General features: G+C 45.9%; 1 protein-coding gene across 12 annotated transcripts in view; it reads left to right on the forward strand.

Annotated features, from left to right (window-relative positions):
* The window catches only part of NARS2 (asparaginyl-tRNA synthetase 2, mitochondrial), a 44,990-nt gene that overhangs the window by 1,696 nt on the left and 30,418 nt on the right, over positions 1–12,876 (forward strand). For all 12 annotated transcript variants that reach the window (XR_011806578.1, XR_011806579.1, XM_072032882.1 and 9 more), the window contains exons 2-5: positions 1,100–1,209; positions 2,099–2,219; positions 2,889–3,029; positions 6,307–6,387. Coding sequence is in view for 10 of the 12 variants with exons in the window: in XM_072032882.1 (XP_071888983.1) it covers positions 1,100–1,209; positions 2,099–2,219; positions 2,889–3,029; positions 6,307–6,387 (453 nt within the window). In the remaining 2 variants the exon portion in view is untranslated. The remainder of the gene's footprint in view (positions 1–1,099; positions 1,210–2,098; positions 2,220–2,888; positions 3,030–6,306; positions 6,388–12,876) is intronic.

Raw genomic sequence — 12,876 nt, forward strand, 5'->3', positions numbered from 1 at the left:
TTTGCTGTGCATGAGGTCTGAAGGTTCTGTGGAAATACCTCAGGCAGATTTTAAATGTGTGTTGTCTTTGCTGCCGTGATCTGGATTGGAATGTCTCCAGTGTTTAGCTCTCAGTGTGGCCCTGCCTTACCGGGGTCAGTAGTCGCTCCGTAATTTGAAGAATGCTTTCCTTCTGATGCTGTTTAATTCTTGCAGTTCATTCAGTCTAGACAGTCTGAGGAGACAGATTCAAATTGTTTTGTCTGTATGAAATCCCCGAAGCACATGCTCGGCCTGAAGTCTTTGAAACTTTTTGGGCCAGTTAAGGAAAAGACAAAACCGATGGGACACGTGGGCCCAGTTTAGTTGTTTAAGCAGCGCTGTTTTTAGGTGTTCTCTGTAGCCATGTTATAAGATGAGCTGGAAATTCCCTATGGATGTTTTTTCAGCTTTGTCTCAGCTCACATGAGCTGGGGAGCTGCTGAGGGGGTTGTATTTGCTGTGACTTCTGCTTGGTGGCTTGGTATTGACTGTAAATTTTAAATTCTTTTTAAGGGAAATTTTAATCTTTAGGATCACAGAATGGGTTGGGTTGGAAGGGACCTTAAAGCCCACCTAATTCCCTGCCCCCAGCCCCACCCAGCCCGGCCTTGGGCACTGCCAGGGCTGGGGTACCCCCAGCTCCTCTGGGCAGCCTGGGCCAGGCCCTCAACGCCCTCAGAGAGCAGAATTTCTTCCTTATCTCTGGGGGCAGAGTGTCCTGACCATGCAGGGGATTGAAATTAGATGGGCTTTGAGGTTCCTTCCAACCCAAACCATTCCGTGATGGCATGTATACAAAAACAACTTTCATTTGCAACCCATCGGTACTAAAATTGTCAGAATGGCCTCAAGTGTTTTATCTTAAAACTCTGCATTCTTTGACTGTTGCAATAAAAGAGTTCTGAAAGGAGGTAATGAATAAAAACGTGTGCATTGCTAAAATATTTTTCATCTTCAAAATGCTTTGCCAGTTTTGGTATTCTCAGCTCCAATGAGACGCAGGTCAATCTTATAACAAGAAAAAATATATATAAATTTCTTTATAAAAAGAAATAACAAATTTCTTTTTCACCTGTAGGGCTGGGTCCGCTCCATCCGCTCCCAGAAGGAGATTTTGTTCCTACATATCAACGATGGGAGCTCTCTGGAAAGCCTCCAGGTGGTGGCTGACCCCAGCATGGAAAGCAGGTTGGTGGCTTTGGGACAGCTGCAGAAATATCTGGGGTTATCAGCGCTCCCAGGGCCTCGCAGCACCAGGGACTCACCAGACTGCTGGAGGAGCAGCTCCCACCTGCCCACAGGAAAGGCATGCTGCAGTTTGGGCTCTCTGGGGATGGTTTTAGGATGGAGAGTGTCCGATTACTCCATCTCCTCTTACCTGAGGCCTTGTAGTTCAGCTGTTTGTCCCGTGAGATTAATTTGGATCTCACTTTTTTAATTGCTGTAGTAGCATGCGTGTTCTGGGCTGCTGTTGGACCTAGGAAATCACACCCTATAGCCAGGGGTGGCTGTTCCTCAGCTTTCTGGAGAGCTGTTGCTCTTACCATGGTAATTTGAGGGATGGTTGGGTCAACATACCTCCTAGATAGGTGTGCCTGTTCTAGTAGCACGAGGTAATCTTACTATTATGTAATATGTATTGTTATTAGTCTGTTATCACAAGATAATATAATAATGCACTTGTTTTCCAGCTTCACTTTGTTCGTTACTCTCAATTCTTCTTTGGGATAGGGTTCAGGGTGATCCAGGATCCTTCTGTCTATCACTTCATCTTTATTTTTTTTCCTATAAGCCTGACTTGTCCCCACCAATAACCCCTTCTTATAAAAGCCTCTCTTCCCCTCACTTTTCCAACACTGCTAGAGTCCTACTTTCCTCTGTTGCTTTATAAATCTGTTACAAGGTGGAAATATGAATAATGTTTGACTGCATTTGATAACTTCCCATCAGTTACAAGAGGTATTGTAGCAATAGTGCCAAATCTCAAGTGTTCTACCTAATTTAACAGCAGTCTCTGCTGATTGTGGTTGACTCTGTACCAACCCCCAGTTGGTTGCTGTTCTTCTTGCTTTCTTAGAGACCTCACTTTTGGAAGCGCGGTGGAAGTACGAGGGAAACTGGTCAAAAGCCCTCACAAGATGCAAAACATGGAGCTGAAGGCTGAAAGCATTCGCGTGGTGGGACCTTGTGACACTTTGGTACGTCGCCGCAGCAGGCAATCCAGCTGGTAGGGTCGCTTGGGGAATAAATATCAAAAGGCTCCAGGATCCAGCAGAACATGCTTCAAACTGGATTTGCTTTGAGTCTGAATGCTCCTGCAGGCTTTGATTTGTCAGCGCTGGGTGTAGGGTATATCAAAAGAGAAAAAAAAAGTTGATAGGAACACTGCAAATGCTCTGTTTTGGGGCAGAGCTGTTCCCACGTGGAAACAGGTGCAGATGTTGGCAGCTGAGTGCGTGCTCTGCTCCCAGCCTGCAGCAGTTACCTGTGCTAGGTGATTTACCTGCTAAATCTGGCCTGGCTACAAATCTGGGAAGCAGAGGCACTGGTTAAACCCTCCAGATTGTGCAGGCAGGAGAATTTGCCCCAAGCACGTTTGGAAACAGCTCGCTGTTGCTGTAGCGAGTCAAGCAGTTGGCTTTGAAGGAGGCTCAAAATCCAAAAGATACATTTCAGAGTGCTGCTTTTTGTTCAAAAATTGTAAGAATAAAACTTCACGAAATAACTAGAAAAGCCAGAGAAAAGCATTTCTTTCTTCCTGCTTTGTAATGACAAGTGAGTTTTACTACTCAGAGATGGACACTGCAATAAAACCGCGTTGATTCCAAGCTCTCATCCTCTTGTTTTTCTTCCCTTGCTGCTTTTAGTCGTTCCCCCTGAAAGCGAAGGAGAGGCACCCGCTGGAGTACATCCGCCAGTTCCCCCACTTGCGATGCAGGAGCAACGCGCTCGGCGCCCTCTTGAGAATCCGCAGCGAAGCCACCGCAGCAATCCACTCGTTCTTCCAGGTAGCTCCCTTCTCTGCTGAGCTTTTTGTGTAGAAACACTCCCTGCTCGGGCTTCACAGAGGCACGTGAAGAGGCAGGGAGCGTGAAGTGTTGACTGCAGGGTACGGATTTGGGGCGTAGTGGTTTTCTCTTCAGGCCTGGGCCTGGCTGAGGCCTTGGCCAGGCTGTTCCTTATGGTGAAGTTAGCACATCTGTGGCCTTGTTACTGTCTTTCCACCCACTTCCTGATAGTTTTATTTTTTTATCCCTTTCACTGAGCTGCAATATAATTGTCCGTGAGCGTGTGTGGTCTGCAGAACACGCCGTAACACCGAGTCCTTTCACTGGCCCTCAGCGGTGACCTTGGACAGAAGCTGCCTCCCACGTGGAAATCTGTGTGATGCAGACAAAGTGACTCAGATCTTCATGATATCCTCTCAATTCTTACCTTTTCATTTCTGTGCTACAAGTCTGCATGGATGTTGTTAGCTGAGATTAATTCACTCCTGTTTTTTTAATGCATTGGAGACTGGTGGGTGGGAGGCACCTGTGTTTATGGACGTGCTGACATCCCTTAAGCTGCAGGCAGGCTGTAGGCTTTGTGCAGGCAGTGGCAGCAGGGGGCAGTGAGTTAATTCCGACTCAAGATGCTACAGAGACCATGGGATTCTCTGAATGAGTAGAGAAAATAAGGCAGAAGGTTCTCCAACACACCCGAGCCCTTTCTTTTTAAAGCTGTTCATTGAAATAAATGTTTTATTTGAATTAAGATGGGTTCAGTTGTAGTAGAAGAGCTTAACAGAAACGCAGTGTCAGGTGAAGCTGCTGTTCCAGCCTTGTGCCAGCTGGTAATGCAGAACCTGACTGCTGGCGAGCCACTAGATGGCAATACCTCCAAAAGTTTGTAACCAAACTGGGACGAGGAAGCCAGCTGAGATACCAGAAAACATTTTATTCTGACAGAGGCATTACTTCTCCAAGTTGATCCCATCTCAAACTGACATCTTCCTGTTTAAAATGCTCAGGAGAGGAGAACTATTGCAAAATATAAAGCATCATCATTTTAGCAGCAGCTATGGTGAAGTTATTTTTTAAGAGATAAGGAAGGTTTGGTCCCAGACCTGCCATTTGCAATGCTTATGTCACGACTGTTCTAGCACCAGGAATGTCTGGGGCTTGTCTGTTTTCCTTCCATTAGAAATGAGTCTTTTTTTAAAAATTGCCACCTACATCATCCCAGAAGCACTGCAGTTGTCAGCGTGTGTGATATCTAAAAAAATATAAAAATATAACCAGTTTTCACTGTGCAGAGCTGTAAAGGGCTTAATGGTGAAAGAGAATAAATGTGTTTTTGTTTTGTTTTGTTTTTTTAATTCAAAGCTAATCTAAACTGTCTGTAACTTTAAAAAGTTTTTTTTTTTTTAGCCTAATAGTTTACAGCCAGCAGTGAATGACTAATGCTAAATGCCTTTGGTTTGGATGTGGCAGCCTAAAATGTCATCTTTAAATCTTCCCCCGGGTCTTGTGGTCCTTGTGGGGTAGGAACATTGTTCATGGGCAGCGTGAAATGGTTGCAGATCATCTCTGATTCGCATGTTAACTAATTTCCAGGTTTCTTAGGGCAAGTGATGTGATCTGAAGTACTCTAGGAGCTTTAATAATGGGAATGATGCAGGAGTTTTTTATCATCTCCACATCTTAGACAGCAGTTTTCTGACCTGTGCAGCTCACACAGAAGAACCCTTGCCTGCTTTGGAAGGGGAATGTGAATTCTGCATCTACTTGTGTGCAGTGCTAATGGTTGCTGTAAAAAATGTGGGCAGTATCCTGAAATCTCGTGTCGGGGTGGTAGGACCTGTGCCCAGCAGGTTTTGGAGCGTGTGTGGGATGATAGCAGAGAACCTGCACTTTTTGTTGGTAGGCTAAAGCTACCCTCCCTGAATCTGTATTATTCTGATAAAATCAGAACTTAAGCTTCTAGAAACACTGATTTTTATCTTTCTTTTTTGGTGTTTTCTGGGAGCAGACAGTGGGTTATGCTGCTTAATTGCCTGTGTCATGCTAATGCTGTCACACCCTGATTTTTAAAGGGGTTCCCTTGTGCTAGACATTAAAGTGATACGAGAGAAACCAAGTTTGTCTGTTCTCAGCCGGAAGGTGCTAGTTCAAGGGTCTTGTGTGCCTTGATGTGCACAGGTATGATCTGTGCTTCACCAGAGGTCTCGTCAGTGAGACTAATTTAGGGAGGAGACAGTACAGTTCTGCTCCCATTTTTGCCTCTTAACTCGCAATATGTGAACGTCTGAGGTCTGCTTGATGTACCCATCCACTGGAAACTGCGTTGCAGCTGTTTTAAAACCCTGGTGCTGCTCTGCAGAGAATCTCAGAGAACTGGGGTTTGCTCTTCCTACAGCCTGCCTGCCTTCAGGAGCCTCTGGTGGATCTGTAAACCACTTCCTGAATGGGTTATTAGAATCCTAGAATCATTAAGGTCAGAAAATCCCTCCAGGATCACCTGGTCCCACCACCCCCCTACCGCCAATGTCACCACCAAGCCCTGTCCCCAAGCACCACGTCCAACCTCTCCTTCAACACCCCCAGGGACGGGGACTCCCCCACCTCCCTGGGCAACCCGTCCCAAGGCCTGACCGCTCTTGCTGAGCAGAAATGTCTCCTCATTTCCAACCTGAGCCTCCCTTGGCACAACTTGAGACCATTCCCACTGGTCCTAAAGAATATCCTGTTCTCTGGGTACCTGGACAATGATCAAGCCAGGGTACACCCTGTTTAACTTTGGGTATTTAAGATGATGTGAGGTATGACTGACGTTTTCACAGTGGTTGGGTGTTTGTAGGGTCTCTCTTCCATGCAATATGTGATCTCTGTTATCTAACACATCCAAACATTTCTCTTGGTGGAGATCACAGTGTCTTCTGCTCAACCACCAACTTCTAAAAAGCTGGGAGAAGCTGAAATGTTGAAGCCACAGGGATGAAATTTGATTGAAACCATTCATACAATAAAATAATATTGGAGGAGGTGAAAAGAAAGGGGAGTGGTGTGGAAATGAACAGCTGCAAAAACACATTATCGTGCACATTTGGATTTGTAAATCATGATAACATTTAGCTAGTGTTCTGTCTTTGTCCATGTAAGGCAGAAGTTGCCTGAAAGGCTGCTTAGGATGCCCTGGCTGGGGACTAATAGCTGTGTCATGATGTGTGCTGGTTGATGTCATTCTTGCAGTCGCTGCTTGATATTTTCAGCTGGTTAACTTCCTGTGGTCTGTCTCTTCCAGGATCATGGCTACGTGCACATCCATACCCCCATAATCACATCGAATGACTGCGAAGGTGCTGGGGAACTCTTTCAGATTGAGGTAGGTTGGGTTGGGTAGAGTTCGTTGTGATTTTTGCTTGCAGAGCAGTTCTGGAGTCATTGAAGGTCGGAGGAAATGTTTGTCTTTATAAAAGCTTCCCTTTATGTACAGCTGTGATTAGTTTTTTAATATAGCAGTCGTTTGCCTTAACTAATAATTGAGGAGGAGTAAAAGAGATGCGTTCCTTTAAGTCCTGTTCAGTGCATTAATCAGCACCTTTTGTACTGCCGAGGTTTTTCTCTCCCTGGTGCTGTGGAAAGGCTCACAAAGAGCAGCAGAGGAAGGTGGAACATCTGAGTAAGCAAAAGGACGCGATCCTAAGAGCCCAAGAGATGGGATGGGACATTCAGGACAGCCTACCAGAAACAAATACTTCTTAGCTCTGAAATTAAGAATACATTCACTTGGGTTCTTCTTTGCAACCATTAGAACTCCTTAAAAGAAAGTCAGCGGTATCTAAAACCGTTTTCAGACGTGTATATATTCCTCCCTGCAAGCTACTCCTGTTGCATGTTGGAATTCATGGCTGAAATTGCCGTGTCTCCTAGTTCTGCCAAGTCTCCCCGTCTGTCCACCAAGCTACTGCCACAATCTGTCATTTTCTTAAGTAGTTGACACCCTGGGTCAAAACCGCCTGTGAAGCTTAATTGCGACTGTAACCACGAAGCTCTTCCCTGCAGATTTCTCGTGATTCCGAGCCCCCACATCCATGAATCATAGGAAATTCCATCTGCTTTCCCTACTTCTATATTTGAAACGTACTCTTCTGTCTCGAACAATTACATCCATTGCCACTTTTAACGCTCGGCGGCTCCAGCCTTGCTGGTGAATCATCTGTAAGCAACAGAAAAACTGTTGAGGTAGCAGTTGCTTACTGCAGGGTCATGTCTTGCACTTTCTCTGCTGCTTCGTGACAAAAAGCCTCTCTGTACTTGTTCTTCAGGATCTCGCTGCCTAACCTGTGCTAGCAGAGATCCCCTTCCAGACCAGTCCAGAGCAATACATGTGGCTCAGCTTTCTGCTTGCTGTGACAATAGAGTTGATTAGTTAAACTAAATTGTTCCTGTTTAATTGAGATCCCTTGATGCACCAAAGGTTCGCTCCAGGCTGTTGCATGCAAATGAAGATGTGAAAACAAGCGACACTTGATGATGAGAACATTATCCAGTTTGCAGCTGTACCGTGCGTTACGTCTTTGGTACAAATTGTATCCACTTGAAAGCTGTAAAGGATGCAGGACTGCAGCGTAGGTGGCTGGTAGCAGCAGAAGCACTGATGCAAATGGAGATTGAGGTGGTAAAGTGCGGATCTGAAACTTGTCTAAGCTGGATCTTAATGCAGAGTTCAAGGCAAATCTCCTAGGCTCACTCCAGTCTGATTGCTTAGGTGGAAAATAATACCTGTCTTGGGGAGACTTGGTGACAGCCAGGCTTGGGAGGTGTGGAACGAGTGCTGAGTCCCATTGAAAGTGAGTGCAAGTATCTCACTGAAAGCTCTGTGCCACAGACAAGGGGCTTCAGGAGATCTTTTCCTTGATTTCTCATTTCTTCTCTGCTCACTGCTTCGTCAGCTGCCCTAATTTAGTGAGGGTGTGGTTTTCTTTTCTTAAAGCTCTGCTCAGAAGTGGTCTTGGCTAGCAGAGATCCAAGACCACCTCACGCAGTGAGAGCGTTTCTTGGCCATGGAAATCTGGGGGAGATGAATCCGTCTGTGGATGTGGATCCGTGAGATGGACAACAGTGAGGGTGACAGCATTCCTGTGGTGCTCACGTCAAAGCCCAGAGCCTCTGTGTGCTTCTAATCAAACCAGACATCAACATGTTCCCTGTCTGCTCTATGCAGTCACCGTAGCCCTTAATGCACTGCTGGCAAATGGTAAGGGAGAGAATAAATTCCTCTTGCTCCTGCAGTTAAGCAGGAAACAAGAACTGTGGGGATGGGAATCAGTGAGAGCAACCTGCAAATGAAATCCAGCATTTTAAAAAAGAAGTAGGTAAATTCTGGACGTAAGCTTTTAACACAGATCCTCAGCTGATGTCCTATGGCTCCTGAATTTGTAGTTAAAATGTGCCTGCTGCTTGCAGCCTGCACGCAGACAGGGCTGGTTTTTCTGCGTTTTTTGTTTTAAATTCCATCGGGCAGTGTCGAAAACGGATGGTCTCACCAGTTTAGCTGTGCTGGCGTGGGTGGAATGAGTTGCAAGGTCTGGTTGAGTAGCCTTTAAGGCCACAGAAGACTTTTGCATCCACTGTAAATGAGTACGTTTAATGGCCATCTTCTCCTCCCTGCCAGTTTTAATCCTCTACCCGATGTCTGGTGGCTGTGCAGGCTTAGACATTCTTTAGAGATGGTGGAAAGTGAGAAGAGGAAGAATGTGTTTTCACATGAGACTTGAAGAGATGGGAAAGCAGTATCCTGAGTTAGAAGGGAAAGGCTTTGTGAAGGCGTGTGATCTTTAATTCCTAGACCTCCTAATCCTGGAGGATTTGTGTTTGTTTATAGATTTGGCTTCCTCATTATCTTTGTTTGGTTTTGAGTGCACTGATTAGTCTGTGCATAGTTTGGGTTGTGATGTTCTCAGAGTAGGGCTTGGGATGGGGGGAATCACTTTTCCTGTCTGGTGGGCAAATCAATTTAAGAAAATATTTGAAAAATGTAGCACTGGAGCAACGAGAAGAGGGTAGTACGCAGACCACATCAAGTATCAAATAAATAAATCACAAGATGTTGCAAACTTCAAAGAAATCCTTTGTATTGGAGATTTTTCTACAGCTTTTCAAAAAGAAAGTGTGAGGAGAAACTGTGTAAAAACAGCCAGGCAAACCCTAACCTGCTTGAGAACATCAGTGGCACCAACGTGGAGATCTCTGCACCTTTTAATAACATCTTCATTGGGTGGAAGCCTCTCGCTTGTGCTGCCTTCTTTAAAATAAATTGACTGAAAAGGCCAGAAGTGCTTTGAATATTGTAATCTGGGTTTTAGCAGAATGCAAAGGAGGGCAAGGTAACCCGTGAAATCGGGAGGACTCAGACCAGCAGGGTGAAATAGGTTTATTTTATTTTTAATCCGAGAATAATTCCTCTGTGCCAGCTCTCTGAGGACCTCGAGGCGGATCCTTTCCTCAGATTTTCCTTCTGTTTAAGTCTAAAATCCGTAGAAGATTTTGTGTATTGAAAGAATCTTTACCCAGCCTCCTTCTGGGGCTGCTCCTTACGAAATCTGCCTGCCTTTTGTCTTTGCGACCCGGCTGCGTGGCTGTTCCTGGCTATTTTCAGCAGCCTCCCACTCTGTCTGCAAACTCCCTGTGTTCTGGGTCTCTTTCCCTTGTCTTTCCCACTTGGCTCCCTGGACAGCTGCCTTGCTTGACTGTCCTCAGCTGCTGTGGGGAAGGTGCAGGTATTATTCTTCTCTAAAATGTGTCCAGAGATGATGCAAGGTGGGTTTTTTTTGTTTTGTTTTTTTTTGCTGTTTTGCTGTTTTGCCACCAATACAGGAAGGAACGTTTCTAGATCCCTGAGGAGCTCAAGTTCATGGCTGCACCTCCTATGGAACCCAAAATGTGTGCCTGCTGCTGAAGGTGCAGCAACTTACTCCTATTTTTCATTCAGCCCTCCTGAAAAAGAACCTTGTCAGCACCAAGGAAGGCTGGGATCTGCTGGGGAGAATCCGGGTGAAATGCACCCAGGATCAGTGTCCCTCAGGTGGTTCCCCATGAGAGATGTGTCACAGGCTGGGAGGCAGCCAGTACCTGGGACTTCAAGGGAGCTGCTCAGCAGGGTCGGAGGAAGCTGGAACTGAGCCGAGGGAGGGCTTGCTCTCATCTTTCCTGGCTCTCCCACTTTCTGCTGCTATTTTTCCTACCTGGTTCATTTATATAGTCCTGTAGCTCCAGCACACATTAACGAGGTGTTTCTCTCAGCAGAACCAGCTGCCGTTGCCCAGCTGGAGTCCGGCTGATCAGAATCAGGGCTGAAATTGCAAGGAGGACTTTTGGCAAGATGGAAAATCGTGCAGATTGTCTAAAAAAGGAAACCCACTCATGTTTATAATGGGACATGGCAGTGTAGGTCTGGATTAAAGCCCTGCTACCGTAAAGCTTCAGCAGCATGGCATTGTGGGGCTGGTCTGGAGCTAAAGCAGCGATTTCTGTGAGCCTTCCAAGTCTTCCCTGAGCCCTTCGTGCATTTGGCTTGCATGGAGGGAAAGACAGAATCAAACGGTTCGTGCTTTCCTCAAGCTAATTGCCTCGAGTAGAAGTTAATACAAAACTGACATCAAAGTGAATGGCTTTTAAATTAAATCATTAGACATCGGAGAAGGAAAACAAAACAGGTACTAAATCCAGTTGTTCTCGTATTTAGAATGAGAATAAAAAGCCTTTGATGTCAGTGTCGAATCCCAGTACATTTATAGGGCATTTACGCAGAAACACCGAGGTGTTGTTTCATCTGGGTTGCCCCTCCCTCTCTCCCCACTGCACGCAGAGGAGTTTTCAAGGAGGAAACGGAGAGAACTTGAAAGCAAACGCATTATTTCCCCCCCTGTCTTTTATCAAGGAGGTATCCTTGGGTTGGGAAGTGGCAGGCAAGGTCTGGTGCTTGAATGTGTAGAGTGGAGGAACCCCTTCCAGCAAGTTAGTCAGTATGAAATGGGAAGCTGCTAATTATGGGATGCCTCCTTGCTGAAGGTGGCTCTGAAGGGAAGATGCTTCCCTTCTCCTGCGTGGCGAGTGCACGGATTCTCATTTTCTTTTTCCAGCTCCTAATACCCACTCATCAAGCTTTGTGCCTCAAAATGAAGGAAAGAGGCAGCGACTGGGAAGCTGAAGGGGAGTAAAACTTTTATTTAGGCTGCTACGTTCGCTCTTCCACTTGGGTTGGGAGCAGTCCAGGAGCTGCCTGCAGCGCACACTCACATCCCAGGACCTGGGTGGCCTAGCAAACTGCCTGCAGGTTTTTCTAAGCCCTATAGTCTCTCCGTTTTCCTACTTAATGTTGTGTCTATTTTCCCCTTGCCTCGCCGAGATTACATCTGATACGGAGAATGAAAAATGACACAAAAAGCATCGTAAATAAACCGGGCCCCAGCTCGTGGAGACAGCTGTATCCTGTTTGTGGCTCCGGGGGAAGCGCTGAGATTTCATGGCTGTCATCTTCTGTTCTCTTCCTGCCTCCAGCCCGTCTCTTTCTCGTTGTTTAGAAGTCGCATCCTACAGGATTAGGTGGGATTTTTCGCCGGTGGGATGAGGAACGTGGCTGAACTGAAATTCCAGGAGGAGAAGCTGGGGTGGTGTGTGGCTCTGCTCTCTAGCGCTCTGGCTGTGGCTCTGGGACTGTGGGATGTGGATGTTTGGATGTTTATTAATATCCGTATTGTTTTTGAACAAATACCTTGGCTTTGTTTGAAGAAAACAATAGGGGCCTGCTTCTGCATCCTTGTTTTCTTTTTTTTTTTTTTTTTAGAACTGCAAAATCTCTGAAACAAAGGAAACCGTCCTGGGGTTCCAGCCGCAAATTGTCCTCTTTCCATTGATCTCTGCGAGCAAGGCAGGCTCGCTCTTTTCTTCAGGGTGATGCTGCGAAGAGATAAAACTGCCTTGTGATCTGAGCTCTTTGACAGTCTCCGTTTCATCCCTGTGATGAGCAGCGAAGCTTTTTAAGAACAAAAAGCAACACCTTCCATCTCATTGAGTAAAATGGCAGGTTGCGGAATATCAAAGGCTGGCAAACAAGCCCGAGCCTCGCAACCTCCCCATGACAAAGCAAGCTGAGGAGCAGGGTGGCTAGAGGCAGTGACATGCCTAGCTGAGCTGGCTGTGCTCAGCATAACTCCTAGGAACTAGGCTGTGAAAAGTGGGTATTGCAAATTTGTCTCAGAGGGACGTATTCATTTTGAAGCAAATGTTGATCAGCAAAACCGCAGAGTAGCTTCAGAGTTCCTTTCTCTGGACCTTTGACTCCTCCAAAGCTTAGGGATGCCAATGGGATATAGAAAATGCTGAAACAAATTCTCATTTATCTTCACTTTTTTAAAAAACAAATAAAATTTGTTGATAAAATTTAGAGATTATCTCATACAACTGCAGCTCAAGCAGGGTCAGCTAGAGCAAGCTGCCCAGGACTGTGTCCAGTTGAGTTTTGAGCATCTCCACAGATGGAGGCTCTGGGCAGCCTATTCTACTGTTCGATCACCTTCATTGTGGTGGTAGTTTTGTGTTTTGTTTTGTTTTTTTTTAAGTTTATTTTTGTCTTCAGATGGAATTTCACAGTGTGGTCGTCTTCTTTGTTGTAATCTGTGCCCATTGCCTTGTCTTTTGGGCACCACTGAAAAGAACATGGCTTCATCTTCTCTGCACCTTCCCTTCAGGTATTTATTGATCCCCCTGAGCCTCCTCTCCAGGCTGAACACTCCCACATCACTCTCCCCTCATTTGAAAGATGCTCCAGCTTCTTCTTCATCTTTGTGGCCCTTTGCTGGACTCACTTGGC

This window comes from Anas platyrhynchos, chromosome 1 (assembly GCF_047663525.1).
Source record: "Anas platyrhynchos isolate ZD024472 breed Pekin duck chromosome 1, IASCAAS_PekinDuck_T2T, whole genome shotgun sequence".
Taxonomy (NCBI): Eukaryota; Metazoa; Chordata; class Aves; order Anseriformes; family Anatidae; genus Anas; species Anas platyrhynchos.